The sequence below is a fragment of the Canis lupus genome, chromosome 25, assembly GCF_048164855.1.
Source record: "Canis lupus baileyi chromosome 25, mCanLup2.hap1, whole genome shotgun sequence".
Classification (NCBI taxonomy): domain Eukaryota; kingdom Metazoa; phylum Chordata; class Mammalia; order Carnivora; family Canidae; genus Canis; species Canis lupus.
In genome coordinates, this window is record NC_132862.1 from 17333340 (window position 1) to 17360091 (window position 26752).

The window sequence follows — 26752 nt, forward strand, 5'->3', positions numbered from 1 at the left end:
TCCTTCTTAGGCTTGCATCTTGAGAAGTGTAGACTTTTTAAGGCACTGCAAATTGTACAAACTGGTTCAGTTCTGTTAGAAATGCTTTTGCCAGCATTTGGGATTTTTTTTTCTTTTAATCTTTTGACCCACGTCAGGGAGAAAGACTTTCCTCTGCCCTTCAAGATCCTTCTAGCTGGACTGAGAATTAAATTGACATGAGACAGATTAATGGGAAAAAATCAAATTTAATTTCATGTGTAGGAGGAATCCACACAGAAGACAGGCAAAATGAGGTATGCGTGTCATTCTGAACTAAGGAGAAGTGGGTAGGAGTCTGGGACTTCAAAAGGAAGGACTACAATTCACAGGAAGATGAAACAAAGTGTTTGGTGAACAAATGTTTGGTGGGCCCCTCAGACACAATGGGATGTAGGGGACTTTGGTCAGGCCCTCCTTCCTAGGTTCCTCCCTGTCTACCATACCTAGTTCCTCTTCAAATGTAATTATCTATGGTGATAGCTCTCTTCCTAGAACAGATTATCTATCTTTTTAGGCAGCTGGGGGGGGAGGTAAAGAGCTTTTCCAGAATCTGCTGGGGTTTGATTGCTTTGTAACTCAATCACACCAAAGTGGTCCATCTTAGGACAGTCTGCCCTTGGCCCCTACACTCATGTTTCAAATACCTATGACCAGGTAACTATCACAAAACTTAGTGGCTTAATACAACCATTTATTTTTTCATGCAGTTCTGTAGGAAGGGCTCTGCTGGGCAGTTCACCTGGCTTCGTGTGGGGTTGCGAGGTCTAAATGATACATTTCCAACGTGGTGTCTTTGTTCATATGTCTGATGTCTCACTGCTGTTGTGCTATTCCTATCGTCCACGTGGCATCTCAGACCCCAGGGCTTCTTCATGTGGCTTAGGTCTTGCACACCATGTAATCTCAGGATAGTTATGCTTTCTAGAAGCAGGAAATAGGTGTTATCAGGCCCATTAAGGGCTACACGCAAAACAGGCATAGTGTCACCATTACCACATTATAAGTCAAAACAGTCACAGAACTCAGCCATGTTCAAAGGGGAGTGTCACGGTCACATTGCAGAAGAGCAATGGGATGGGAAGATATTGTTGTGGTCATCTTTAGAACATAGAGCCTGCCACAATTCATAATCTTAGGAATTCATCACATGGAAATTATGCCAAAGAAGGTATAAAAACAGAGATGGTCATTACAACTTTTATGGCCAAATGACTAGTTATTACATAACAACTAACAGGAATATGAAGCCATAATAATTAAGAAGATTATGAAATAACATGAACAAATATTGCTATAAGAGGAGAAAAAATAAAATTGAAAAGCACGTGCACTGTGACACTAATTATATAAAAACCTGCATGCAACTGGGCAAATTCTGGAAGAAAATATGTAGGAATGAATTGCATTGAAGTAAGATTATACATGCCTTCCATTTTCCCCTTTATTGTTATAGCTTCACGAAAAATGAAATTAGAAGAAACGAGAATAGAAGTCGTAATTGTCTGTGCTCAATGTTTGGCAGGTATTGAAGAGGTGCAGAGAAGACAAGGGAACCCACGGACTCCGTATAATTCATTCAGATTCGGACAAACTGCCAGGCCAGTGGATCCACACCTCTTTTTATTTATAATTAACCTTCTGCCTTGACTACTCATCTTTGGAATGCTGATTGTCATGGAAGCAATAATTATTATATTAGTCTTGCTGTGTTCCTGAAGCTGTTCATGAGGTAAGGCTGAAAACACTCTAGGGGCACCTGGGTAGCTTGGTCAGTTGAGCATCCTACTCTTGGTCTTGACTCAGGTCTTGATCTCAGGGTCTTGAGATCAAGCCTCACATCCAACTCTGTGCTCAGTGGGGGGATGTCTGCTTGAGATCTTCCTTCTCCCTCTGCCCCTCCCCTGCTCTATTTCAAATAAATAAATCTTTTTTTTTTTTTTTAAGGCTGAAAACACTTTGAAAAGCTACTATGACATATAAACATAAGATGATAGTTTCATTTTTTTTATAAGGAATCCATTTTACCCAGGCTTTCTAAAATCACCAGTGGTGATATGGCCTGCAAATTTACCCTTGAATGCTCCATTGAAAGCTACTTTAACTTTATTCCCCCTTTTTACAGCTCTTGCTTGCCTAGGATTCCATGTTTTATAGAGGAAGAGACTGTGGAGTCTGGAATAGTCCATGCTCATGAAGCTGCAAGCGAACTTCCTGGAGTGGCCCTGAATTAACCTGGGTGTCAAAGACCATGGACCAGCCCTCTTGGGACTATGACACTCATAGCTGTGTGTGACCTCCAACCCTCCATAATCAAACCCAACCTTTGAACAAGCATTGCTTTTTAATATTACTTTAACTTGCTAGTCATTATTGTGTCTTTTTCTGAAGGCTTTTAAAAGGGTTATTAAGGAAGGTGGAAGAAAATGCAATAAAGGTCAAAGTCTTAAAGTCATGTTAAGTAATTGCAAAAATGAATAATAAAAAAAAACCAAACCTATCTGACTAGTTGGCATGACCACTAGTTGTGTTTATATAGTTAATGATTGGAGAAAACTTGGAGGAGAGAAGGGTTTAGATTACATCCTGGTAAATTATTTTGATTTAGTTCAATTGCCTTTTGGCAAGTTAAAAAAAAAGGAGTGGTTATCTACTGTTTGATAAATGTAACTACTGATGTTGTTAGAATTAACATTTCAGTATTTTTTTTCTTGAAATTTGTGTTTCATTTAACAAATGCTTACGTACCAGTTACTGTATGGCATTATCCTGTACTTTACAGATACTAACCAACTTAATTCTCAAAAACCCGTTATGTAGTTATCATTCTTGCTCTTCTCATTTTACAGACGAGGAGACTGAAGTATGAACGGGTTAAGCAGCTTGTTCAAGATCACCAGCTAGTGGGGATCCCTGGGTTTAGAACCTGTCTTCGGCCCAGAGCGTGATTCTGGAGTCCCTGGATCGAGTCCTGCACAGGCTCCCTGTATGGAGCCTGCTTCTCCCTCTGCCTGTGTCTCTGCCTCTCGCTCTCTCGGTCTTAAATAAATAAAATTAAAAAAAAAAAAAAAGATCACCAGCTAGTAAGCTGTCTCGCCAGGACTCAAACTCAGGCTGTCAGGCTCCAGTGTCCTGTACTTAACTACTGTGCTATGCTGCCTGGATAAGGATTTCATTAGAATCCCATTTTAAAAATACAGCTACAGAGTCTATAATAAAACGTGTCCATCTCCAGGTGTATGGTTTCTGATCAAGTTGCAGCAAAGACTGACTTTATTATTTATTTATTTATTTATTTATTTATTTATTTATTTATTTATTTATTTATTTATTTATTTATTTATTTATTTAACAGAGCACACAAGCACGGGGGAGGGGGGGGCGCTGAGAGATAGGGAGAAGCAGGCTTCCCGCTGAGCAGAGATTCCCATCACCTGAGCAGCAGGCAAACACTTAACTGAGCCACCCAGGAGCCCCTGCAGTAATGACTCCTATATTCAAAATAATTAATAAGCTTTTTCTTTTTTTTTTTTTTAAGATTTTATTTATTTATACATGAGAGACACAGAGAAAGAGGCAGAGACACAGGCAGATTCCCTCGATGCGGGAATCAATCCCGGGTCTCCAGGATCACGCCCTAGGCGGAAGGCAGGCACTAAACCGCTGAGCCACCCAGGGATCCCAAGCTTTTTTTTTTTTTTTAATATTTTTAATTTTTTTTTTAATTTTTATTTATTTATGATAGTTACAGAGAGAGAGAGAGGCAGAGACACAGGCAGAGGGAAAAGCAGGCTCCATGCACCGGGAGCCCGACGTGGGATTCGATCCCGGGTCTCCAGGATCGCGCCCTGGGCCAAAGGCAGGCGCCAAACCGCTGCGCCAACCAGGGATCCCCCAAGCTTTTTCTTTATTCTGATTCATACACCTCTGCATTAGAAAAGATGCTCTAATTTGCAATACAGCCAACTCTCTAAGGAATCTCCTCCTCCAGCTATCAGATAGTTGTAATAACAATAAGCAAAATACACTGAGCCTTTGCATGGAGTGCTTGCCAATTTCACTGGTTGCCCCCCACTCCCACCACCATCCCCATGATACACACCCGGTGTTCATGTCCCTGAATAATCCCTTGAATCTGGGCTGGCCTTTTTGACTCTATTAACAACACACTATGGCAGAAGTGATGCTGTGCTAGTTCCTAAGTCTTGAAAGGACAGTAGCTTCCACCATTTCCCTCTTGGGAACCCTGAACTGCTATGTAAGAAATCCGACTACTTTGCTGTGGAGATCCTAAGCAGAAGCCATGTGGTGAGGGAAGGGAAGTCCAGCTGAGCCCAGCCTCAGCTGTCCCTGGCAACTACACAAGTAACTACTGTCAACACCAACAGAAAAATCACCCAGCTGAGCCTAGCCTAAATAAACCACTACGTTTTGGGATAGTTTGTAATGCAGTGATAAATAACTGGAACACCCGCCTTTGGCTTTTATTGCACTCATGACAAAATATTTATTGAATCTCTAGGAACTAGATATAATGATGGAAATTAACAATTAAACATAGGTAAACAATGTAAGTACACTAAATAAAATGTAGTTGGATAAAGTGATTAGAGTGATTGGTGGGAGTGGTTATTTTAGACGGGGAGGCCAAGGAAGGCTCTTCTCAGGACATTACTTTCAAGCACAGATCTGAATGTAAATTAGAAGGACCAATCACAACAAAGATTAGTAGGAAGCAGGCTCCAGATGAAGGGGATGAATTAAAAGGCACTGAGGTGGGAGGAGGGGCTTGGCATGTTTGAAAAGCAGAAGTCCCTGGGCTAGCCCACAGCAAGTGAGGAGGTAAATCAAAGAGGTAAGGAGGGACTAGATCATGTTTGAACCCTGGTAGCGTTTGGATTTTATTCTACCTGTGATGGAAGACCATCAGAATGTTTTTATATAGTAGAGGGATGTGTTCTAATGTGAGTTCTTAGAAAGATGGCAATGGCAGTTGTGTGGAAAAAAAAACTTCAAGGGCACCAGGGTGGGATCAGGGAAATTAGTTAGGCAAGTCTTGGAATAGTCCAGACAGTAAGTGAGAGTGGCTCACACTAGGGATGTGGTTCTCAAAATGTGCTCTCTCCATTCTCCAGTTTCTCAAAAGTTAAGTTTAGAGTTGCTATATGACCTGGCAGCTCTGTTCCCAGGTATGTACCCAAGAGAACTGAAAACCTGCCCACAAAAACAGTTGTACACTACTGTTCATAGCAACATTACCAGTAATAGCCAAAAAGGAGAAGCAAACCAAATGTCCATCAACTGATGAGTAATTAAAATGTGATATACTCATAGAAGGGAGTATTATTCAGCCTCAAAAAGAAATGAAGTATGATACATGCTACAACATGAATGAACTTTGAAAACATGCTAAGTAAAAGAAGCCAAAAAGAAAAGATCACATATTGTATGGATTCAACTTTTATGAAGTGTCTAGAATTAGCAAATTCATAGAAAAAGAAAAAAGATTAGTGGTTATCAACGGTGATACCAGGTGATGATATGAGGGGGAGTGGGTAATGCTTGCTAATGGAATGATGAAAACGTTCTGGAATTAGATAATAGTGATTGTTGCATATCTTTGTTAATATCTTGAAAACTATTAAACTGTATAATTTATGAGGGTGAAGTTTATGGTATGTAACTTTAATGTTAAAAAGAACATTAAAAAGTGTGGCCTGAGGAACCCTAGGAATCCCTAAGACATACTAGTGGATCTGCAAGGTCAAAACTATTTTCATAATACTAAGACATTATTTGCCTTTCCTATTCTCATTCTTTCATGAGTATAGAGTTTTCCAGAGGCTACATGACATGTGATACATTCAAGCAGAAGTTATTGAATGCAGAAGTAGATATGAAAAGCCACACTTTGGACAGCCCGGTGGCTCAGCGGTTGAGCATCTGCCTTCAGCTCAGGGCGTGATCCTGGAGTCCCAGGTTCAAGTCCCACATCTGACTCCTTGCAGGGAGCCTGCTTCTCCCTCTGCCTATGTCTCTGTTTTTCTCTGTGTGTCTCTCACCAGGCATCTCTGGACTTATTATTTTTTAATGAATAAATGTTTTACATTTGTTGCAGCCCTTAGTTCTAATAATGATGACAGATATTAACATAACCACATAAACAAAGAAAGGCCTTTGGAGTCCACAATAGTTTCCAAGAGAGGAAAGGGATTCTGAGACAGAGAAGTTTGAGGATTACTAAAGCTAAGATAATAGCAATGTAGGTGGTACAGAGTGGTTGGATTTAAGAAATATTTGAAGTTAGACCCCATTGCTGAGAGAATTTTTTAAAATTGAAATATACTTGGCACACAGTGTTACATTACCTTCAGGACTGACAGTTGATTTTAAGTAATTTAGTGTGGTTGGGGTCAGGGGACAGGAGGGTATTAAACAAGACTGGTCATATGTTGGTAAATGTTGAATGCAGGTAATAGAAACATGAGGACTCATTCTATTCTTTCTACTTTGTGTATGTTTGGAAATTTCCATAACAAAAAGTTTAAGAAAAGAGTTCAATATTTATCCAATGTTTGGAGACTGTGGCTGCTGTTTAAAAAAGAACACACAAGATCCAAGACTGTAAATTGTTCTATATTTTATTCACTTTAGGTTTTTTTTTTTTCTTGAGAGGATTGTGAGCAATTGTACATTTCAAGATGAGTATAAAAAGTAGTGTGTATTTATCCATAACCTCCTTTATAGTAGCTTCTGGGTACCTCCTATATGCTTCCAATAATAGCAATGAGAGTAAATAACTCCCCCTAATTTGGTCTTAACATTTAACTGCTGTCACATTAATTGCTACTTTTGTGGAGCTACTGCCTGCCTGTAGCCAGTGATAACATTTTAAAATACATCACTAGACAAGACAGACATTTTAGTGTCTAAATTCAGATGCTAAGTTAGCAAGCTTTTCATTTTTCAGTAATTTTTTTTAGGTTAGAATTTTTAAATTCTGTTATTGACTTAGTTCTTTATAATAACCCAACCATATTTTTGCCTTAGAGGAGTCTCCAAAACTCACTCTTTTACCCAACAATGCTGAAGAGGTCACTCCACAATATTTTAACATTTCTAGCTGTCAACCATATAATATACACATGTATCACTAACTAAGAGATTCTGAACCCTTTTCACTGCTTCTCCACCCACTTGTGAGGACAAAATGCAAAAATGGCTGTCTGCAAACCAGGAAGAGGGCTCTTTCTGGACACCCAATCTGCTGACACCTTAATCTTAGGCTTCCCAGACTTCAGAACTGTGAGAAATAAATTTCTATTGGTTAAGCCACCCCATCTATGGTAATTTGTTGTAGCAGCCTGAATTAAGACAAAGAGTTTGCTTTCTGGTCGTCTTGCTAGTCAACAACTTTGCATAGTGATAAAGGGGTAAGCAAATTTATCCAAATTTAAGGACAGAGCAGCTAAATACAAGGAGTTGAAGTTGTTTAATCCGACTTAAACCTTGAAGAAACTAGAGTATAAATTTTAAAAGGGTTGTTTCAATCTCCTGGCTCTTCACTACTAGATAATGCTCTTTCCTACTCTTAGTTAATAACATGCATGTCTAAAATTAAGCCTCTTGTGTTGCCTTGGATTCTGTTACTTTAAATAGACACCCACCAGATTATAATTTTTACTTGTTTGAAGATTGTTGGAGTCTGATATTAATTTTTTTCCTGCCAAAAAAAAATCACAATGGGCAAGCTGAAGTCAGAAACAATTATTCGGGCTAGTACAATTAAATTGGCTTTTCTCCCAGCATCTTTCTTGCTACCTTTAATTATTGTTTGAGTTTGCAGTTCAAGGAAATCATCATAGAAGAATTCTTTTAAAAAGAGAGAGAGAGAGAGAGACCATAGTTTTCCTAAAACAGAATAGGTACTTTCCACAGTGTATTCCAAAAAACTATTATATAAGCTAAAATTGCTCCCTAGAAATGATGCTTATCAAGGGGGCTATAAGTTTGAAGGATAACAGTTGCTTAGAAGCGAGCTGAGGTGAATAAACATCCTGAAATTTCTCTCTACGATATGAAGACTAATTCAATGATGGGATTATGTCTAAACTGCTAAGCTTTAAATAATTACTTCATGAATAGTCATATTGATTATGACTGAAAAGCACAAAGGATCTGCCTTCTATTTTTTTTTTTTTTAAATTTTTATTTATTTATGATAGTCACACACAGAGAGAGAGAGAGAGAGGCAGAGACACAGGCAGAGGGAGAAGCAGGCTCCATGCACCGGGAGCCCGATGTGGGATTCGATCCTGGGTCTCCAGGATCGCGCCCTGGGCCAAAGGCAGGCGCCAAACCGCTGCGCCACCCAGGGATCCCTGCCTTCTATTTTTAGTTTAAGTGTACGTTCTTTGTTGAGGAAGCTGAGGTAAGCATTTGGTCAAATTCCTGAAAGAGTAAACTGCGATGTATGATTGCGAGGAAAGAGAAAACAGTTCCTGACCTCCAGAACCTCTCAGCTCCACAAGTTGGAAAGAAAAGATTTGTATATCTAAATTAATTAATATTGCAATACTAGGAGCACCTGGGTGGCTCAGTTAGTTAAGCATCTGACTCTTGATCTCAGCTCAGGTCTTGATCCTAGGGTTGTGAATTCAAGCCCCGAGCCCAGCATGGAACCTACTTAAAAGAAATTATACAACAAGTCTGGAACTGAGAACTCAGGTTCAAATTCTGGCATGTGGTAAGGGTCTTAAGATGTTGCGTCAAAAATATACTTATTCAGCTATCCAGTTCAGTGCTTTCAACTATGAAGCTTATAGATGAAATTGGGAAAGGTTACCAATTTATAACATGAAGTCGAGTTCATCATTGATTAACCAAATTAAATGTTTTGATGATTGAAAATTATATATAATAACATATACAGTTTGCTTAATTTCCAGATTCACTTACATTCTTAGTGTCTGACTCTTGATTTTGGCTCAGGTCATGATCTCAGGGTCGTGAGATGGAGCCCCACACTGGGCTCTGAAACTGGCGTGGAGCCTGCTTAAGATTCTCTCACTTCCGGGCGGCTCAGTGGTTTAGCGCCGCCTTCAGCCAGGGCCTGATCCTGGAGACCTGGGATCAAATCCCATGTTGGGCTCCCTACATGGAGCCTGCTTCTCTCTCTCTGCCTGTGTCTCTGCCTCACTGTCTCTCTGTGTCTCTCATGAATAAATAAATAAAATCTTAAAAAAAAAAAAAAAAAGATTCTCTTATTTCCTCTCCCTGACTGTGACTCCCACCCTGCCAACCTGCTCCCACAGGCTCTCACACTCTCTCAAAAAAATTACTTACATTCTTGAGGCTATTTTGTATCTATATATGTGCAGTACAATATGTCCAGTGGACTTTTACTCATTGACATATCCCTAGAACACTGCCTGATTTATAATAAGCACACAATAAGAATTATTGAATAACGAAGAACAGCCATGAATACATGTACATATACACATATGAATGAATATGTGTATAGTCATTTGAATTAGCCTCAGTAAGTCAAAAAAATAGTTACATTTGAGTATTTACATAATCATACCCATGATTCACAATGTTGATAATCCTTTCTTTTTTTTATTTTTATTTTTTTTTAATTTTTATTTATTTATGATAGTCACACAGAGAGAGAGAGAGGCAGAGACACAGGCAGAGGGAGAAGCAGGCTCCATGCACCGGGAGCCCGACGTGGGATTTGATCCCGGGTCTCCAGGATCGCGCCCTGGGCCAAAGGCAGGCGCCAAACCGCTGCGCCACCCAGGGATCCCGGATAATCCTTTCTCACAAAGATACACACACACACACTTAAAAAGAAAAGTTTTGAATTACAAAAGCAATAGATGCTTGTTGTAAACATTTTTTAACAGTACAGAAATATGAAAAATAAAAGGTAGAAGTTTTTCAGGTTTTTTTAAGCACAAACATGTATACAGTTTATTTTGAATATAAAGGTCATGTCGTATATTTTTATTTCCTGATTTTTCCATGAAGTTATATATTAGATATTTTTTTTCTATCAGCACAACCACATTCTTAGCATTGCATTGTATAGATATACCAGAAATTATACAACCATTTCCTCCTGGTAGAAGTAAGATTGTCTCCCCCTTTTTAATATCATGAACAATGTTCCAGGGAACATCACTGCACATATATTCTTTTCTTGTGTGTTTTTATAGGAGAGATTCTGAGAAGCAGAATTGATGAAACAAAGTGTATGAGTGTTCTAAATTGTGAAAGAAGGTACACATTTTAATTGCTATTCTTGTACTCTCAACCTTGGTTTGGTAAGAGGGAACACCGCCAACCAAGGAAAATGTTTTCTATAGAAGACTGCTAAAATATCTTACTCGTTCTATGGCCTCTGATTCTAGAGGACAGCCTGCCTTAGCTGCCTGAGGCTCTAGTGGCATAACATTGTCACCTCTGTAAGAAGAGATGGCCCTGGGATTTTTTCGAGAATATGGAGTTACATATTTCTTTTCTATTAAATTTAGGATATAAATTTTTTTAAGATTTATTTATTTATTCATGAGAGACAGAGAGAGAGAGAGAGAGACAGAGGCAGAGACACAGGCAGAGGGAAAAGCAGGCTCCATGCAGGAAGCCCGATGCGGGACGGGATCCTGGGACTCCAGGATCATGCCCTGGGCAGAAGGCAGGCACTAAACCGCTGAGCCACCCAGGCATCGAGGATATAAATTTTTTAAGTGAAAGGAAACTTAGAGATCAACCCCTTTGTTTGGGGGGGATATACTTTTACTTGCAAGGAAAAGAACTAAGTCACACTGGCTGAAACAATAGAAGGAATGTATTGGCTTACATCAACTGACAAATGACAGATATTGGGCATTATGATCTGATCCAGAGTTCATGATATACTCTGATATTTGTTTATTTATTTTTAGTTTTTAAAATATTTATTTATTTGACAGCATGCACAGTGGGGAGAGGCAGAAGCAGACTCCCCCTTGAGCAGGGAGCAGGATGTGGGGCTCCAAGGACCTCAAGATCATGATCTGAGCCTAAGGCAGACACTTAACTGATTTAGTGACCCAAGCACCCCATATACTCTGCTTTTTTAGAGTTTCTCTTGGCTCTGCCCTGTTCTGTATGTTGGCTTCCTTCTTAGCCTGGCTTTCCTTATAGAGCTACCAGCAATTCTAGGGACTGAATACTTTATTTATTTATTTATTTATTTATTTATTTATTTATTTATGATTTTATTTATTTACTCATGAGAGACAGAGAGAGGCAGAGACACAGACAAAGGGAGAAGCAGGCCCCTCATAGGGAGTCTGATGCGGGAATCGATCCCTGTGCCCAGGATCATGCCCTGAGTTGAAGGCAGACACTCAACAGCTAAGCTACCCCGGTGTCACATACTTCTTTATTTATATACAAGGCAAAAACAGGGTGTTCCTTCCTCCAACTATCAAACAAAATTCTGGAACCTCAAACTAATTAGACCAACTTAGGATAAGTGTCCATCCCTGAATCAAGTACTCTTACAAGGGACATAGTATCACAAAGTCTTAGCCTAGAACTAAGAATAAGGCCAATCCCACCCAAACAATATGAATGCTCCACAATGAGGGAGATGGGGGAACGGATTCTGAGTAAACAACCACCTCTTAGGGAGAAACCTTTCCTCTGGCCTCATGTTTCCAGAGAGATACTTCTAAAAAGTAACCCCTTGCTTTCTCCTCCTCTGACTGGTAGATACCAAATTCTGACATTCATGCTCATTTCTCCACTGGATGGAGCTAATCTAATTAAAGGTTGCAAGCCGGATCCCTGGGTGGCTCAGCGGTTTAGTGCCTGCCTTTGGCCCAGGGTGTGATCCTGGAGTCCTGGGATCAAGTCCCACATCGGACTCCCTGCATGGAGCCTGCTTCTCCCTCTGCCTGTGCCTCTGCCTCTTTCTCCCTATAAGTCTATCATGAATAAATAAAATCTTTAAAAAAAAAAAAAAAAAAAGGTTGCAAGCACTGAAGATTTAGCTATTTTCTTTCTGCCTGGAGTTTTTTGTTTTGTTTTGTTTTGTTTTGTTTTGTTTAAAGATTTTATTTATTTATTATTCATGAGAGACACAGAGAGAGAGAGGCAGAGACACAGGCAGAGGGAGAAGCATGGAGCCTGACGTGGGACTTGATCCCAGGTCTCCAGGATCAAGCCCTGAGTGAGCAGAAGGCTGCTGAGCCACCCAGGCTGCCCTCTGCCTGGAGTTTAAATGGGACAGCAATACTACCATAAAGGTAGATGCTCTGCAGGCTCAAATATCCCCTACTATTTGCTGTGCCAGGGTCTGGCTTAAGGGAAGAGTAGGTTGGAGAGACAGGGAATAATACAGCAAGTCTTTTTTTTTTTTTTTTTTTTTTTTAAGATTTTATTTATTTATTTGAGAGAGAGCATGAGAGCACAAGTGGGGGTGAGGAGAGGTTAAGAGCAGAGGGAAAAGGAGAAGCAGACTCCATGTTGAGCATGGAGCCCAACACAGAGCTTGATCCCAGGAATCTGGGATCACCACCTAAGCCGAAGGCAGATATCCAACCTACTGAACCACCCAGGTGTCCGTACAGCAAGTTTTTTTTGCCCACAGATCTAAATTTCTCTCTTCTATTTTTTTTTTTAAGATTTTACTTATTCATGAGAGACAGAGAGAGAAAGAGAGGTAGAGACACAGGCAGAGGGAGAAGCAGGCTCCATGCAGGGAGCCCAACGTGGGACTCGATCCCGGGTCTCCAGGATCACGCCCTTGGACTGAAGGCGACGCTAAACTGCTGAGCCACCCGGGCTGCCTTAAATTTCTCTCTTCTAATCAGTTTTATTGGTAATAGAGTCTATATTTTGTTCTCCATCTCTTGGTGTCCTATGTCTTCTCAACCGGTTCTATCTTGGGACAGAAAGTTGAAGTTGCTTTTTGCCCTTTTTTTAAAGAAAAATTAATTTATTTATGATAGACATAGAGAGAGAGAAGGGCAGAGACAGGAGGAGGGAGAAACAGGCTCCATGCCAGGAGCCCGACGCGGGACTCGATCCCGGGACTCCAGGATCGCACCCTGGCGCACCCAAAGGCAGGCGCCAAACTGCTGAGCCACCCAGGGTTCCCCGCTTTTTGCCCTTTTAAAACCCAATACTATGCTATTCCACATTCTGGCTACTTTAGAGCTTTTCCTACCCACAGATGGAAACACCTGAATGTGATTTTCCAGGCCTATCCTTGACCCATTTTCTGCTTCAAATTGAGACCTTCTACCCAATCTAGTACCTGCATTTTCTATTTAGAATTTGTCATTGTGCTTATGTTATTGGAATTAGGCTCCTGCAATGCCTGGATGGCTCAGTGTTGAGTGTCTGCCTTTGGCTCAGGGAGTGATCCCGGGTCGGGGATTGAGTCCTGCATCAGGCTCCCTACATGGAGCCTGCTTCTCCCTCTGCCTGTGTCTCTGCCTCTCTCTCTGTGTCTCTCATGAATAAATAAATAAAATCTTTAAAAAAAAAAAAAAGGAATTAGTCTCCTATCTTACATTCAGTCACTCTCCCTTGATGTGCTGATAGTACATTGGTATCTTGGATCTGACTTTGGTAACCTCGGTCCCCAGTTCCTTTCTTAGACTGGGCCTTTGCCAGTTCTCCTCTATGTTAGTTTTCTAGGGCTGCTGCAACAAATTACCACAAACGTGGGTGCCTAAAAGGACAGAAATAGATTTCCTCAGTTCTGGAGGCTAGAAGGTCCGTACTGGCAGTATTGGTTCCAGTGTTGGTACTGGCAGTGTGAGGGGGAATCCATCCCATGGCCCTCTCCTAGCTTCAGGAGTCTCCAGGCAAATCTCAGCATTCCTTGGCTGGAGGCGACATCACCCCAATCTCTGCCTCTGTCTTCATGTGATTTTCCCCTCTCTCTTTCTCTTACAAGGACATTAAAATTAGATTTAGCGCCCACCTTAAATTCAGAGGCCCTCATCTTGAGATCTTTAACTTAATTATATCAGCAAAGACCCTATCTCAAATAAGGTTATATTCACAAGTAACAGGGAACAGGACTTGGAGATATCTTTGGGGAAGACACAATTCGACCCATATACACTCTTCATTTCTTAGTCCAACTGCAGAAACTGTGATTCTTGTGACTTCCTGAGGCTTGCTGCTTGCTCAGACTTCTGAATGTTACCTGCATTGGAGCCTCCCTTCTGCCCCCTTTTCAACAACTAAATCTTATGACACTTTTTATTGTCTAGACACCATCTAGAGATATGGCCCATCTTGGATGCCAAGACTGACGGCCAAACTCTTCCTATGTTGTTATCGGAGTACAGATGCATGTCCACCCAACACCATCACCCTCTATTGTTTATCATACATCATTGAGTGGGCCGGGGCTATGGTCTGGTATCTCCATTGGCTGCATATGATTATAAATGGTCCTGTTCTGCTATATTCTGAGGTGTTACCTAAGAAGCACTGGACTTCTTAGAAGTTTCATCAGGAATTGCAAATATTTATGGACGCCCAGGTGGTTTAGTCGGTTGAATACCTGACTCTTGATTTTGGCTCAGGTCATGATCTCAGGGCTGTGAGATGGAGCCTGTGTCAGGCTCCATGCCAGGCGTGTGAAGGCTACCTAAGACTCTCCGTCTGGGGACGCCTGGGTGGCTCAGCAGTTGAGCGTCTGCCTTTGGCCCAGGGCATGATCCTGGAATCCTGGGATCAAGTCCCATGTCGGGCTTCCTGCATGGAGCCTGCTTCTCCCTCTGCCTATGTCTCTGCCTCTCTCTGTCTCTCATGAATAAATAAATCTCTAAAAAAAAAAAAAAAAAAGACTCTCCATCTGCCTCTCCCTCTGCCCCCCTTCTCCTCTTTAAAAAAACAAAAAAACAAAAAAAAAAAGAAAAGAATTTCAAATATTTACAATAATATCCAAGCACTAGTTTTCTGATGCCATAACTTCTGTTAACAGTCAAATAATGAGATATTCTATGTTAAAATATTTAGCTCAATGCCTAGTATGTAAATACAATACCTTCTATGTATTCTATGCTGTGTACCAGGCATTGGGCTAAGCACTCTATACATATTATCCCTTTGAACTTCATAACAACCCTATTTTGATCCTTATCGTACAAATAAAGAAATTAGTTTAATAACCTTAAGCAAATTGTCTTATAGGTGAGGAAGGAAGAAGGAAGACATGAAAACAGTCATAGGTAGTGTGACTGTGGAGGGGGTCGCCTTTGCCAGAAAACCTAACTACCTCAAAAAATGCCAGGTGAGAATGGAAATTGAACAAGATTTTTGTAAGAATTTAAATCAATTCTTGTTAATCAACAAAAATGGCAGGAACTTTGAAACTGTAAAGTTTTGAAATATAGAATGCAATTAAAAATTGTCATTTATCTTTTGGCTTTTTTCTTTTTAAATAGATTTTATTAAAGTCCAATTTATGAATATTAAAATGTACCATTTTGAGAGGACAATTCAATGGGTTTTGACAAATGTATGTGTCTGTGAAATGACTACCGTAATCAAGATATAAGATTTTTCCATACTCTAGAAACTTCCCTTGTGCTTTTTTTGTGGTTGGTTCCCTATCCCACCCAACCCCTGGCCCCAGGCCGCCATTGATCTGCTTTCTGCTCATTTTAGAACTTCATGTAAATCCATTAATATGCTATGGACTCTTCTGCATCTGGCACCTTTGGTTCAGCATATTTTTGACAGTCATCACCTGGTTGCAGAGATCAGTAGTTCATTCTTTTTACTAATGAGTAGTAGCTCATGGTATATCAATCTACTTATCCATTCATCTGATGATGGCCATCTGGATGGTACATTTGTCATAAGGCAGAAACCAGTCATTTGAACAGGAAAATCTAATATAATTGTTAACTAGTAATAGACAGTTAATAACTTAAAGAGGTACAAGAGGAACTAGAAGTAGTAAGCAGGGTGAAGGAGAGCAGACTCAGGGGGAACCTAGGACTTAGAAGAGGATGCCCTGTCCCCAACAAGGCTTTGATTCTGACCTCTTTGAAAAGAGTTGGCTATCATAGGAATGCACAGCCTGCTTGTTAGTTGTGAAGAAACTTGCCAAAGGACATGGACCAGAGCTGCCCCATAGGTGGCCTGTAATTACTAGGTGATGGTGTGGCCAGGGTCTGATCTGTAATAGCAGTCTGAGAGTGGGAAGAGCAGGACCTGAGATTGTATCTAGACCTACTCAGTGAGGTGACTCAGAGGTGAGTGCTACCAAGTGTTAGCACCTGTTCTGAATAAAAATATGGAAAAAGAACCAGAACCCAGAAGGTAGGTGCCTTCCTGCTGATGTATTTCTTGTAGAGTTCCTCCAGTGCCTTCAATTTGACAAAGGCTAACATTGTGCCAGTTGGCAGAGGGCAGATGCTTACAGGCTCCTGCTCTAATATCACAAAGTGGAGTGAAGAAGGATAGATTCAAACCTGAGAGACAATAAATTGTTAGCATAGGTTTTTTTTTCGTAGTTTGGGACTATTATGAATAAAGCTGTTATGAACTTTTGTAAGAACAAACCTTTTTGTGATCATATGTTTCCATTTCTTTTGGGAAGTATATAGGAATGGATTTTTCCTAAGTGTTTATTTAATTTGATAAGAAGCTACCACATGGTTTTCCAAATTGTAGCATTTTGCACTCCCACTAGCAATGCCTACATCTTTCCCAACACTTGGTATTGTTTGTCCTTTACATTTTATTTTACTTTTATTTTTTATTTTTATTTTATTTTATTTTTTTTTTTTTATTTATGATAGTCACAGAGAGAGAGAGAGAGAGAGAGGCAGAGACACAGGCAGAGGGAGAAGCAGGCTCCATGCACCGGGAGCCCGATGTGGGATTCGATCCCGGGCCTCCAGGATCACGCCCTGGGCCAAAGGCAGGCGCCAAACCGCTGCGCCACCCAGGGATCCTGTCCTTTACATTTTAGCCATTCTGGGGATGCCTGGGTGGCTCAGTGGCTGAGCATCTGCCTTCGGCTCAGGGCATGATCCCGGGATCCAGTATAGAGTCCCACATCAGGCTCCCTGCAAGGAGCCTGCTTTTTCACCTGCCTATGTCTCTGCCTTCTCTCGGTGTCTGTCATGAATAAATAAAAATCTTAAAAAAATTTTTTAGCCATTCTTATGCATATGAAGTAGCATCTTTTTGTGGTTTTATCATCCCTGATGTAATTTAGTCACATTTTTCATCTCCACATGTTGAAATGGTGATGTTGGGCTCTTTATCCTATTTTTATGGGAAATAAGCATGTTTTCTTTTGTGAAATGTTTGTTCAAATATTTTGCCAACTTAAAGAATAGCATTGTGTTGGGGCACCAGGGTGGCTCAGTGGTTGAGCGTCTGCCTTTGGCTCAGGTCATGATCCCAGCGTCCTGGGATGGAGTCCCACATCACACTCCCTTCAGGAAGCCTGCTTCTCCCTCTGTCTATGTCTCTGCCTCTCTGTGTCTCTTATGAATAAATAAATAAAATCTTTTAAAAATTGCATTTACATTTGAGTTGTAAGAGTTCTTTAAACATTTTGGATAAAAGTTCTTTGTCAGATAAATGTACTGCAAACATTGTAACATTGAGATTTTTTTTATCACAAAATACAATCTACCCAAAAGAGAAAAAAATAAGCTTGTAGTATTTTTTATTTTTTATATTTTTTTAGATTTCACTTATTTATTCATGAGACACAGAAAAAGAGGCAGAGACACAGGCAGAGGGAAAAGCAGGCTCCCTGCAGGGAACCGACATGGGACTATATGGGACTCGATTTCAGGACTCTGGGATCACGCCCTGAGCCAAAGACAGACATTCAACCACTGAGACACCCAGGTGTCCAAAGCTTATAATATTTTTAATGTAGGCTTGCTATTGTTTCAATAAGCAGACAGATAAGTACCATTAGTTTTTATAGGTATATGTATTTATATTCATAGAGAGACCTTGAAAACATACTACAAAATTATAGCTTCTCCTTAAGTCTTTTGAATTTGAGTGGGGTAAATGTTTAGAATGGTCTTTATACCTTTTAGCTGGGAGAAGCCTGAAGATTTTGCCTGACTCTTCCTTTTACTCTTTTTTTTTTTTTAATTTATTTATTCAGAGAGAGAGAGAGAGAGAGAGAGAGGCAGAGACACAGGCAGAGGGAGAAGCAGGCTCCACGCAGGGAGCTCGACGTGGGACTCAATTCCGGCTCTCCAGGATCACACCCCAGGCTGCAGGCGGCACTAAACCACTGCGCCACCGGGGCTGCCCTGATTCTTCCTTTTGATAACTCCCCAAATCACACTTACATAAATGCTCTTTTGGCTGCAAGTGCCAGAATTCCAGTTTAAATTAGCTTAGGCAAAAAAGGTTAAATTCATGATAGCAGTACAGGATGCTTGCTCTGTTTGTCTCCTCTGTTCTGTCAGCCTCATTTTTCCCTCTCACTATTTTTCTTCATATAATAGAAGCGTGACTACTGATACTTCCTGACCTTTTCAGCTTACAACAGTCTGCCTGCAGAGAGACCATCTCAACTCTCTGGCCCAAGTCCAAGACCAATGGGAAATGGTTCATTGACTCAGCTTGGGCCACAAGTCTTCTTCTAGATCAGTCAACTGTGCAGAGAGGAGGGAGAGATGTGTGTGTGAAGTATCATATCATTGTAGGTCTTGAGAGAACAATTTGATGGGATGAAGGAAAGGGGTTCTCAGAAGAAGGAGGCAGTCCTGAGAAAAGAGTTGAATCTACTATAGTATTATTGGGGAAAAAAAAAGTATGAGAATAGGACTAGATGATGAATAGGAACTAATGTTGGACGTTTTATGTGAGGTAAAGGGAGAAAAGAAAGTTTGGGCATTCCATTGAAAAAGTAAGGAGACATTTATGTGAGACTTTAGATAAACAGACATAATCAAAATGTCAACCAATATTGTGCCTAACTTACTTTCAAATACTTCAGTAAAAAACAAATAGATAAAAATGGCACAATGTTAATATTAAAACTCAGTGATGGGTATATTGAGGTTCATTATTCTAGTCTTTATATTTGAAAATTTTTCATTATAAAATGAAAAAAATAGGGATCCCTGGGTGGCGCAGCGGTTTGGCGCCTGCCTTTGGCCCAGGGCGCGATCCTGGAGACCCGGGATCGAATCCCACGTCGAGCTCCCGGTGCATGGAGCCTGCTTCTCCCTCTGCCTGTGTCTCTGCCTCTCTCTCTCTCTCTGTGTGACTATCATACATAAATAAAAATTAAAAAAAAATGAAAAAAATAATCAAATTCCAAAGTGGATCACTAAAAAGAAGTAAACAGGCAAAAAATTAGTCAACTCAGATAAAGAGATTTCACAGACTTATAGATATTAAAAATGAAAAGGCCTTTAAGATTCTACAATGCTACAATGCAGTCTTTTAGACTTTGCTCCTGGTTCTGCCACTAACAGTGTATATTTGGATAAATCACCAGAATTCAAAAAAAAAAAATCACCAAAATTCTGTGAGACTTAGATATTTTTATTTGTAAAATGAGAAGACTGGTTTAACTGATCTCAAAAGTTTGTGAGTTGTGTCAAACTCACTCAAAACTAGCATTCAGGTGTCAAATCCCGCAGGTGAGAAAAGAGTATAAAAAAGTAAGTCAACCCCACTTTCCTGGCATTCAAGACTCTTCAGCTCTGACTCCAGCTGAACTACTGTCCTCTACACATTTTTTTCCCTCCCTCTACACACTTTTTACCCCAGTCATTTCTTCTGTGGGAATGTCTCCCCTCCTGTCTCTAACTCATGAAATCCTTTTGCTCTTGTAAGGCCCATTTCAAATATTGCCACTTTCATAATATCTTACTGAATTCCTTAATAAGATTTGACATCCCTGATCACTAGATCCTATATTGCTTTTTGAACTTGTCATGTGGAATACACCAGATTTTTTTTTTATTATCTTTTTGGTCTTTTAATTATCTTGAAAAATATTTTCCTTTCTACTACATTATTAACTCCTGAAGAGGAGGGATCATGTCTTTTAAAATTCCATATTCTCAAAGCATTAGCACAATAACTTACATAAAGGAGATTCTTAGTAATACTCGATTCATTGTAAAAGGTAGAGAAAAATGTACGCAAAACCGTGAGTCAGCTTTTTGCTACCAAACTCTTATTGGCATAAACTAACCCTGTTTCTGAAACTATGAGGAGAGAATATGATTAGCAATTTTCCAAATAAACTTTTGTTGTGATAAGTTTCCCAGAAACCTAAAACCCGGAAGAAAATGTCAGTCAAGATTTCCTTTTGTTGGAATTGTGATTATTTGGCATGTTTCGTGCTATCTAGAGGTTAAAGTTGGGATCACTATTTTTTTTTTTTTTTTTTTTTTTTTAGATTTTATTTATTTATTCATGAGAGACACACAGAGGGAGAGGCAGGGACACAGGCAGAGGGAGAAGCAGGCTCCATGCAGGAAGCCTGACATGGGACTTGGTCCAGGGACTCCAGGATCACACCGTGAACTGAAGGCAGGTGCTTAACCACTGCGCTACCCAGGCATCCCGGGATTACTATTTTTTTTTAAAGATTTGATGTATGTATGTATTTATTTATTTTGATTTTATGTATTTATTTGAAAATGAGAGAGCACAAGCAGGGAGAATGGCAAGCAGAGGCAGAGGGAGAAGCAGGCCCCTGCCAAGCAGGGAGCTCAATGCAGGGCTCCATCCCAGGACCCTGGGATAATGATTTGAGCTGAAGGCAGATGTTTAATTGATAATCACCTAGGTGCCCCTAAAGTTGGATTATTGCCTCCACAGCAGGTTCTCAAGTCAGGCAGCAAATATACAAGGAACAACAGCAGAACGAAAGGCAATGCTCTAAGTATCTGAGCAATGATTTGCTACCTCTGAAGGATTCTGGTAAATCCTCAAATGGAGGGCATGATTCACGCTTGGAGGAGCTGACCCTCTGCTAGGTTCTGTGGTCTGCAGGAAGTTGAAGAGTGAGCCGTTGACTGAGCACTGCTAACTTGGTGGCATGTAGTAATTCTGTTAGTGAAGTGTGGCCCAATGAATGTGTGGGGCCTGAAATTACTTTAGCAATTTCTGCTGTCTTGGTTTTATGTATGTGTGGATGGCCTGATGGAGGTGAAGAATGGTATTGACAAGAATTGTCTTAGCATGGGAAGAGACATGAATCCCTCTTTTCCTCAACACAATTTAAATATTTTGGATGATTTATTTCAAGTCATTTTTTGTTTGCTTAGCTAAATTAATTATGTCATTAGTTTAGAGGAAAACATGTATGCTCATGATACATAGTTAATTCTTGCTTATCCTTTTATTTCATTGCAATTTAACGCGGAATATACCTACACGGTGTCATTCTGAAGTGATAATTAAGAATGTACCCAGGTATTTTCAAATTAAAGATTAATTTTGTAATTTGTGACAATTCTCTGCAAAGCTTTGGGAAAGATTTTGGAGATGTCGTCTATTTTTTATTTTATTTTATTTTTGATGTCTATTTTGATGAGATTTATATCTCATAATTGAATGCATTGTTTGCGTTTCTTTCAGTTTTTTTAAATCTTAACATTAATGCAAGGCTCACAAACTCATAAATCAGTTGCTTTTCAAGTGAACAAAAAAATGACATTCTTGTGGCTAGTGCAGATGGTAAATTCATTTTCTATTGTGCTTTGTTTGATCAGTCTAGAATCTAACAAGCATTCTGTAAGAAGCGATCACCAACAATTGTTAGGAGAAACACATATACATTCCAGTCACTCCCTCTCCTCATTAGTGAAATTGTTTTATGTATTTCAGTACTTATCTCTATAGGAGGAAAAACAATAATTTTATAGCACCAAGTTAGCACACGTTCATAAATATTACCGATATTAAAGTTTGTATATTTCCTAGTAGCATCAACAACTTCTTACTACCTGGATAACCTTTTTTTCATTCATTCAATAAAAATAAATTGAAGGGCTTAGGGGGACCAGGGTTCTGCTAGATACTAGAAATATGATAAAACACAGAGCACGTCTTCTGCTCCTTGGAGCTCACAATCCAGATAAGACAAACAGAAAAAGTCATTACAGGGTGCTTTGAAGAAAGAATGCAGGGTGCAAAAGGAGCAAAAGGTCAATTACCTAGGCTGTGGTTCACCAGGATTTCTGGATTCTTCTTTCATTTCAAAATTGAAGAAAGCAAGCGAGGAGACAAGCTACAGTAAATGATGGTATGCATGCATACGTATCTTCCAGGAAGAGCATTATTCAGTCAAATAATTGTTCGTTCTCTCAGTTCACCTGCCTGGAAGGTTTGTGTGCCTACCAGGTATTCGTGATGCCCCCCCCCCCCCCCCCGCCCCATCTTCTTCTCAAATCCTTAAAGAGTAAGGAGGGGCGCGGAAGGAATGACAACGTGGACATGGATCGATTGGGTTTTTCATGTCTCAGGGGAATAAAACTGGTTGGCGAGCTGCTTCTGCTTCTGTAGGCTGGAGTATCCGAAGCAAGAGCAGGGTAAGAAAGCCACGGCCTTGTGAGGAGCAGAGTTCAGGGTCTAATTCCTGTTGCCTTATCAGCCTCCAGTTATACCTGCAGGAGGAGCTAATATTATCCACCGAGTCCAGAGCTAGGGAACTGGGGGGCCCTGACCTGCGAAATGTCAGGATAAAGTACGGAAAGGCTGGCGGGGGTGGGGTGGGGGTGGGGCGTGGAATAGGCAATTGTCCTTTTCGAAGTCTCACGCTTTGTGGATATTGGGGTGTCACCAATTCACTGAGTAAGGACGGCTCGGAGATGGGGGTGAGGGCTGAGGAAAAGAGCCAAGGGCTGAGCTCTTAAAACGAGGCATTTACCCACGTCACAGTTTAAAAGATGCTGATGGGGATCCCTGGGTGGCGCAGCGGTTTGGCGCCTGCCTTTGGCCCAGGGCGCGATCCTGGAGACCCGGGATCAAATCCCACGTCGGGCTCCCCGTGCATGGAGCCTGCTTCTCCCTCTGCCTGTGTCTCTGCCTCTCTCTCTGTCTCTCTGTGTGACTATCATAAGTAAAAAAAAATAAAAATAAAAATAAAAGATGCTGATGGTCCAGGCGGTGGTGGGAAATGGTCTCAGACCGGCTGTGAAGCTTCCCCAAAGCTGCATTTGATGTATTTATTTATTCATTTTTATTTTTAAGGCCAGGTAGCGTCTCCCACGCCGCGGCTAACGTCCTCGCCCGCCGCGGAGGCCAGCAGGCGTGTGCGCGGCCGCCCCCTGCGCCGCGGCCCCGGCGGGCGCGCTCCATCCCGCCCGCGCCGCGCGCCCCCGCGGAGCCCGCCGGAGGGGCGTGCGCGCGCACGACGGAAGGGCGCGCTCCCGCCCGCCGCGCGCGCGCTCCCCCCGCCCCCTCCCGCCCCCTCCCGCCCCCTCCGCCCCCTCCGCCCCGCGCGCCGGTGCTCGGCGCCCCCGCCCTCGCCGCGCTCCCACAGCCCGAGCGCCGCTCAGCTGACCGGCGGGCGCCAGACGCCGCGGCTTCCAGTGCGCGAGCGCAGCTGCGGCGGCGCGAGCCTCTCACGCCGACACTCCCCCTGCGCGCCCCTCCCCCAGCCGGGAGCGGGACCGACTGGGCGCGAGCTCGCGGCCGCTTCTCCGGCGCCGAGCGAGGAGCGGGGAGCGGGGAGCGGGGAGCGAGGCTGCGGTGACGAGCGGCGGCTGCGCGGCCATGGGCGCGCCGGTGTCGCCCTAGGACCGGCGCGCGGAGACCGCAGCCAGGGCGGCGAGCCCTCCCGAGAGGCGGCGGCGGCGGCGGCGGCGGCGGCGGCCGGAGCAGCGGCCGGGATGAGCGGGAGCGGCGCGGCGCCCGGCCCGGGCTCGGGCTCCTCCCCGGCCGCCTGCCGCTTCGCGCACTACTTCGTGCTGTGCGGGATCGACGCCGACAGCGGGCTGGAGCCCGACGAGCTGGCGGGTAAGGCCGGCGACGGCGGCGCGGGGGTCCCCTCAGGGACGCGGCGGGGACGCGCGGGAGGCGGGTTCCAGACAAAGTCGGCTCCCGGCGGCGCCCGCTCTCCATCCGGACCGGCGCCCGGGCGGCGATTTAATGACATTGTTATTTATGCCGCGTGCAGGGTGCGCTGCCGAGCCGGCGGGCGTCGCGCCGCTGAGGGAGCCCGCCCGAGGCTTCCGCCTGGCCGGCGCGGGGTTATTAATAACGGGGGCGGGGGCGGGGGCGGCCTCCGGGCACGGCCTCCGGGGCACGGCCGCGGGGCCGCAGCTGCTCGCGGAGGCGGCCGGTGGGGGAGGCCCGGCGCGCGCCGCCTCCCGGGCCTCGCCGCGAGCCGGTGCATCCCCCCGCGCCCCCCCCCCCCCGCCCCCAGCCTCTCCGCCCGGCCGCGAAGTTTCGGCCCCGGCACGTGACGCGGCGCTCGGCTCCGTCGGGGGAGAGGCGCCCGAGACCCGGGCTGCGGGGGCTGCGGGCGAGAGCGGGCGGGAGGCTGCTTGGACTGCATCCCTGCGGTCCCCGGGGCGCGCCGCTGCCCGCCTCGCGCTCCGCGGTGACGGTCAAGTCACCTTTAGGAATCCTGTCCATCTGGCGGCGTCACGGGAGCTGGGGAGGACCTTTGAACGCTTGAGACTCCGCACGACGCTTTGTTGACACCACCTACGCCGGTGCTGACTTTAGGAGTTGGCCGTCCTCCCCTCCGTGGGGTGCGCCGTGTGTGTTGCTACTGCTCGGCTCTTCCCGCAGGGGCACCGGCCGGGCCCTCCTCCGTACCCATCTGATGGCGCAGTGCAGGGCTGAGCTGGGAGCCGATGCTGGGGAAAGGGGCCGTTGGGGGATGACGGGGAGGGGTGGCGGGTAACGAGTGCGCAGTGCCGGCAGGAGGCCGAGGAGGAACAGCCCATTTCATTTTTCACGCCTCTTTTCGTTCTGCTGGCCTTCTTGGGATCTGAATCTTGATTTTTGGCGGTGGTTGTTAATGGGCGAGACAAGTGACACCTATCGCCTGAACTTTATCTGTGTCAGTGTTAAAACACTTAGGTCATAGTCTTTCAGAACAGCTCGCTTTGGACGTGGCATGCCTTATTGCTCGCACCAATGTGTATTTTTGTCTTCCCCTTTACTTTTTTGGGGGGTAACAGAGGGGACTGGAGAGACTGTATTAAATAATAATAGTAAACAAATGTGTTCAGCTCTAAGATACAGTGCTGATCAACCTGTGTCTTAGCCGAGCAAGTACCTTTCTAAGCCAGGCTCACAGCAAAACATTTTCAGCAAAAACTACGTGTCTAGTTTTAAAGATTTTTGGAAAAGAGGGATTAAGTACCAGGATTTTCGGTATGTGTAATTATATAACCATATTGTTTCTTGAACTGAGATTTCATGTACACGTGAAGAATGGCTTTGTTAAGGGATATGAAGTTAGAAAACATGTCTGCAGAGAAATTCGGAGAGATTCCTCTTTTGAGATTGAAGGGATTGTTTTATTTTTCTAGAGCCCTTTCTCCCTGAAACATCCTAATCATTTGTAGTACCGGGTCACTTGGAGACGTTTTGTCAGTAGTGACTGAAGAAAGGAAAAAGCCTGTATTTTTTTCTTTTCTATCTCAAGTCTATATGCCTAGTAAAGCTAAAACAACACCTGTAGGTGTAGTGCAGATGGCTTTAACAAAATTAAGCAGTAAAAAATTAATTTTTAATTCATTTTTTGGACACTGGCTTCTCCGCTTGGAATACTATGTATAACTGAATGCTTGTTTGAGATTTACGCTCATGATATTTGGTATTTTGAAATAATAGTAATTTTTGTCTGATAATATTTTAGTATCAGTGATTCATTTAACAAAAAATTTTGAAAGCCTTAAGGTATAGATTGTGTTCTAGGCATCGAGGACAGCTGTGAACAAAGCAGTAAAAAATCCCTGCCATCAGGACACCTGCGTAGCTCTGCGGTTGAGCGTCTGTCTTCAGCTCAGGGCGTGATCCTGGGGTCCAGGGATTGTGTCCCTCATCAGGCTCCTTGTGGGGAGCCTGCTTCTCCCTCTGTATGTGTCTCTGCCTCTCTCTGTGTCTGTCATGAACAAATAAATAAAATCTTTAAAATAATCCCTGCCATCATAGTGCTTACGTTCTAATGTAAACAAATGATGAAAATATATAGTTTGCTAGATGTCAATAAGTGCTATGAGGAAAAATAAAGCAGGGAAATGAGATGTACCAGCAGAATGGTGAGATTGTCGGGTTGCAGATTATTTATTTATTTTATTTTTATTTTATTTTTTTAAAGATTTTATTTATTCATGAGAGAGAGGCGGAGACACGGGCAGAGGGAGAAGCAGGCTCCATGTAGGGAGCCCGATGTGGGACTCAGTCCCGGGTCTCCAGGATCAGGCCCCGGGCTGAAGGCGGCACTAAAAGGCTGAGCCACCCAGGCTGCCCCGGGTTGCAGATTTTGAATGAGATGGTTAGGGAAGGCCTCACAGAAAAGGTGACCTTAGAAAAGAACCTTGACGGAGATGAAGCAACTTGTGTGGATTGTCTTGGGGAACAGCACTGCAGGCAGGGGAAACGGTGCATTCAGAAATGAGGTAGGAGAGTGCCTCATTTGTGCACTCTCCTAGTAAGGAGGCCAAGGTAGAGCTGTAGGAGGAGAGAGTAGTACATACGATCATAGAGAAAGGGTAAGGGAGGTTGT

The 26752-nt window shown here is 42.9% G+C and overlaps 1 protein-coding gene and 2 long non-coding RNA genes across 10 annotated transcripts in view; 2 read left to right on the forward strand and 1 right to left on the reverse strand.

Annotated features, from left to right (window-relative positions):
* Window positions 1-3319, forward strand: part of LOC140617298 (uncharacterized) — a 35865-nt gene extending 32546 nt beyond the window's left edge. For both annotated transcript variants that reach the window (XR_012017534.1, XR_012017535.1), the window contains 2 exons: window positions 1544-1750; window positions 2144-3319. This is a non-coding gene — a long non-coding RNA (uncharacterized lncRNA). The remainder of the gene's footprint in view (window positions 1-1543; window positions 1751-2143) is intronic.
* A 9571-nt stretch (window positions 3320-12890) lies between these two features.
* Window positions 12891-26154, reverse strand: LOC140617297 (uncharacterized). Its single transcript, XR_012017533.1, has 2 exons — window positions 24627-26154; window positions 12891-23116 (listed from the first exon to the last, which is right to left on the reverse strand). It is a non-coding gene; the product is annotated as an uncharacterized lncRNA (long non-coding RNA).
* Window positions 23654-26752, forward strand: part of DENND5B (DENN domain containing 5B) — a 199930-nt gene continuing 196831 nt past the window's right edge. Inside the window, exon 1 of one of the 7 annotated variants that reach the window (XM_072798447.1) lies at window positions 23654-24024. In XM_072798447.1, the coding sequence (XP_072654548.1) occupies window positions 23898-24024 (127 nt within the window). In that variant the 5' untranslated portion in view covers window positions 23654-23897. The remainder of the gene's footprint in view (window positions 24025-26752) is intronic. The other 6 variants (XM_072798441.1, XM_072798442.1, XM_072798443.1 and 3 more) reach the window with 6 other exon arrangements.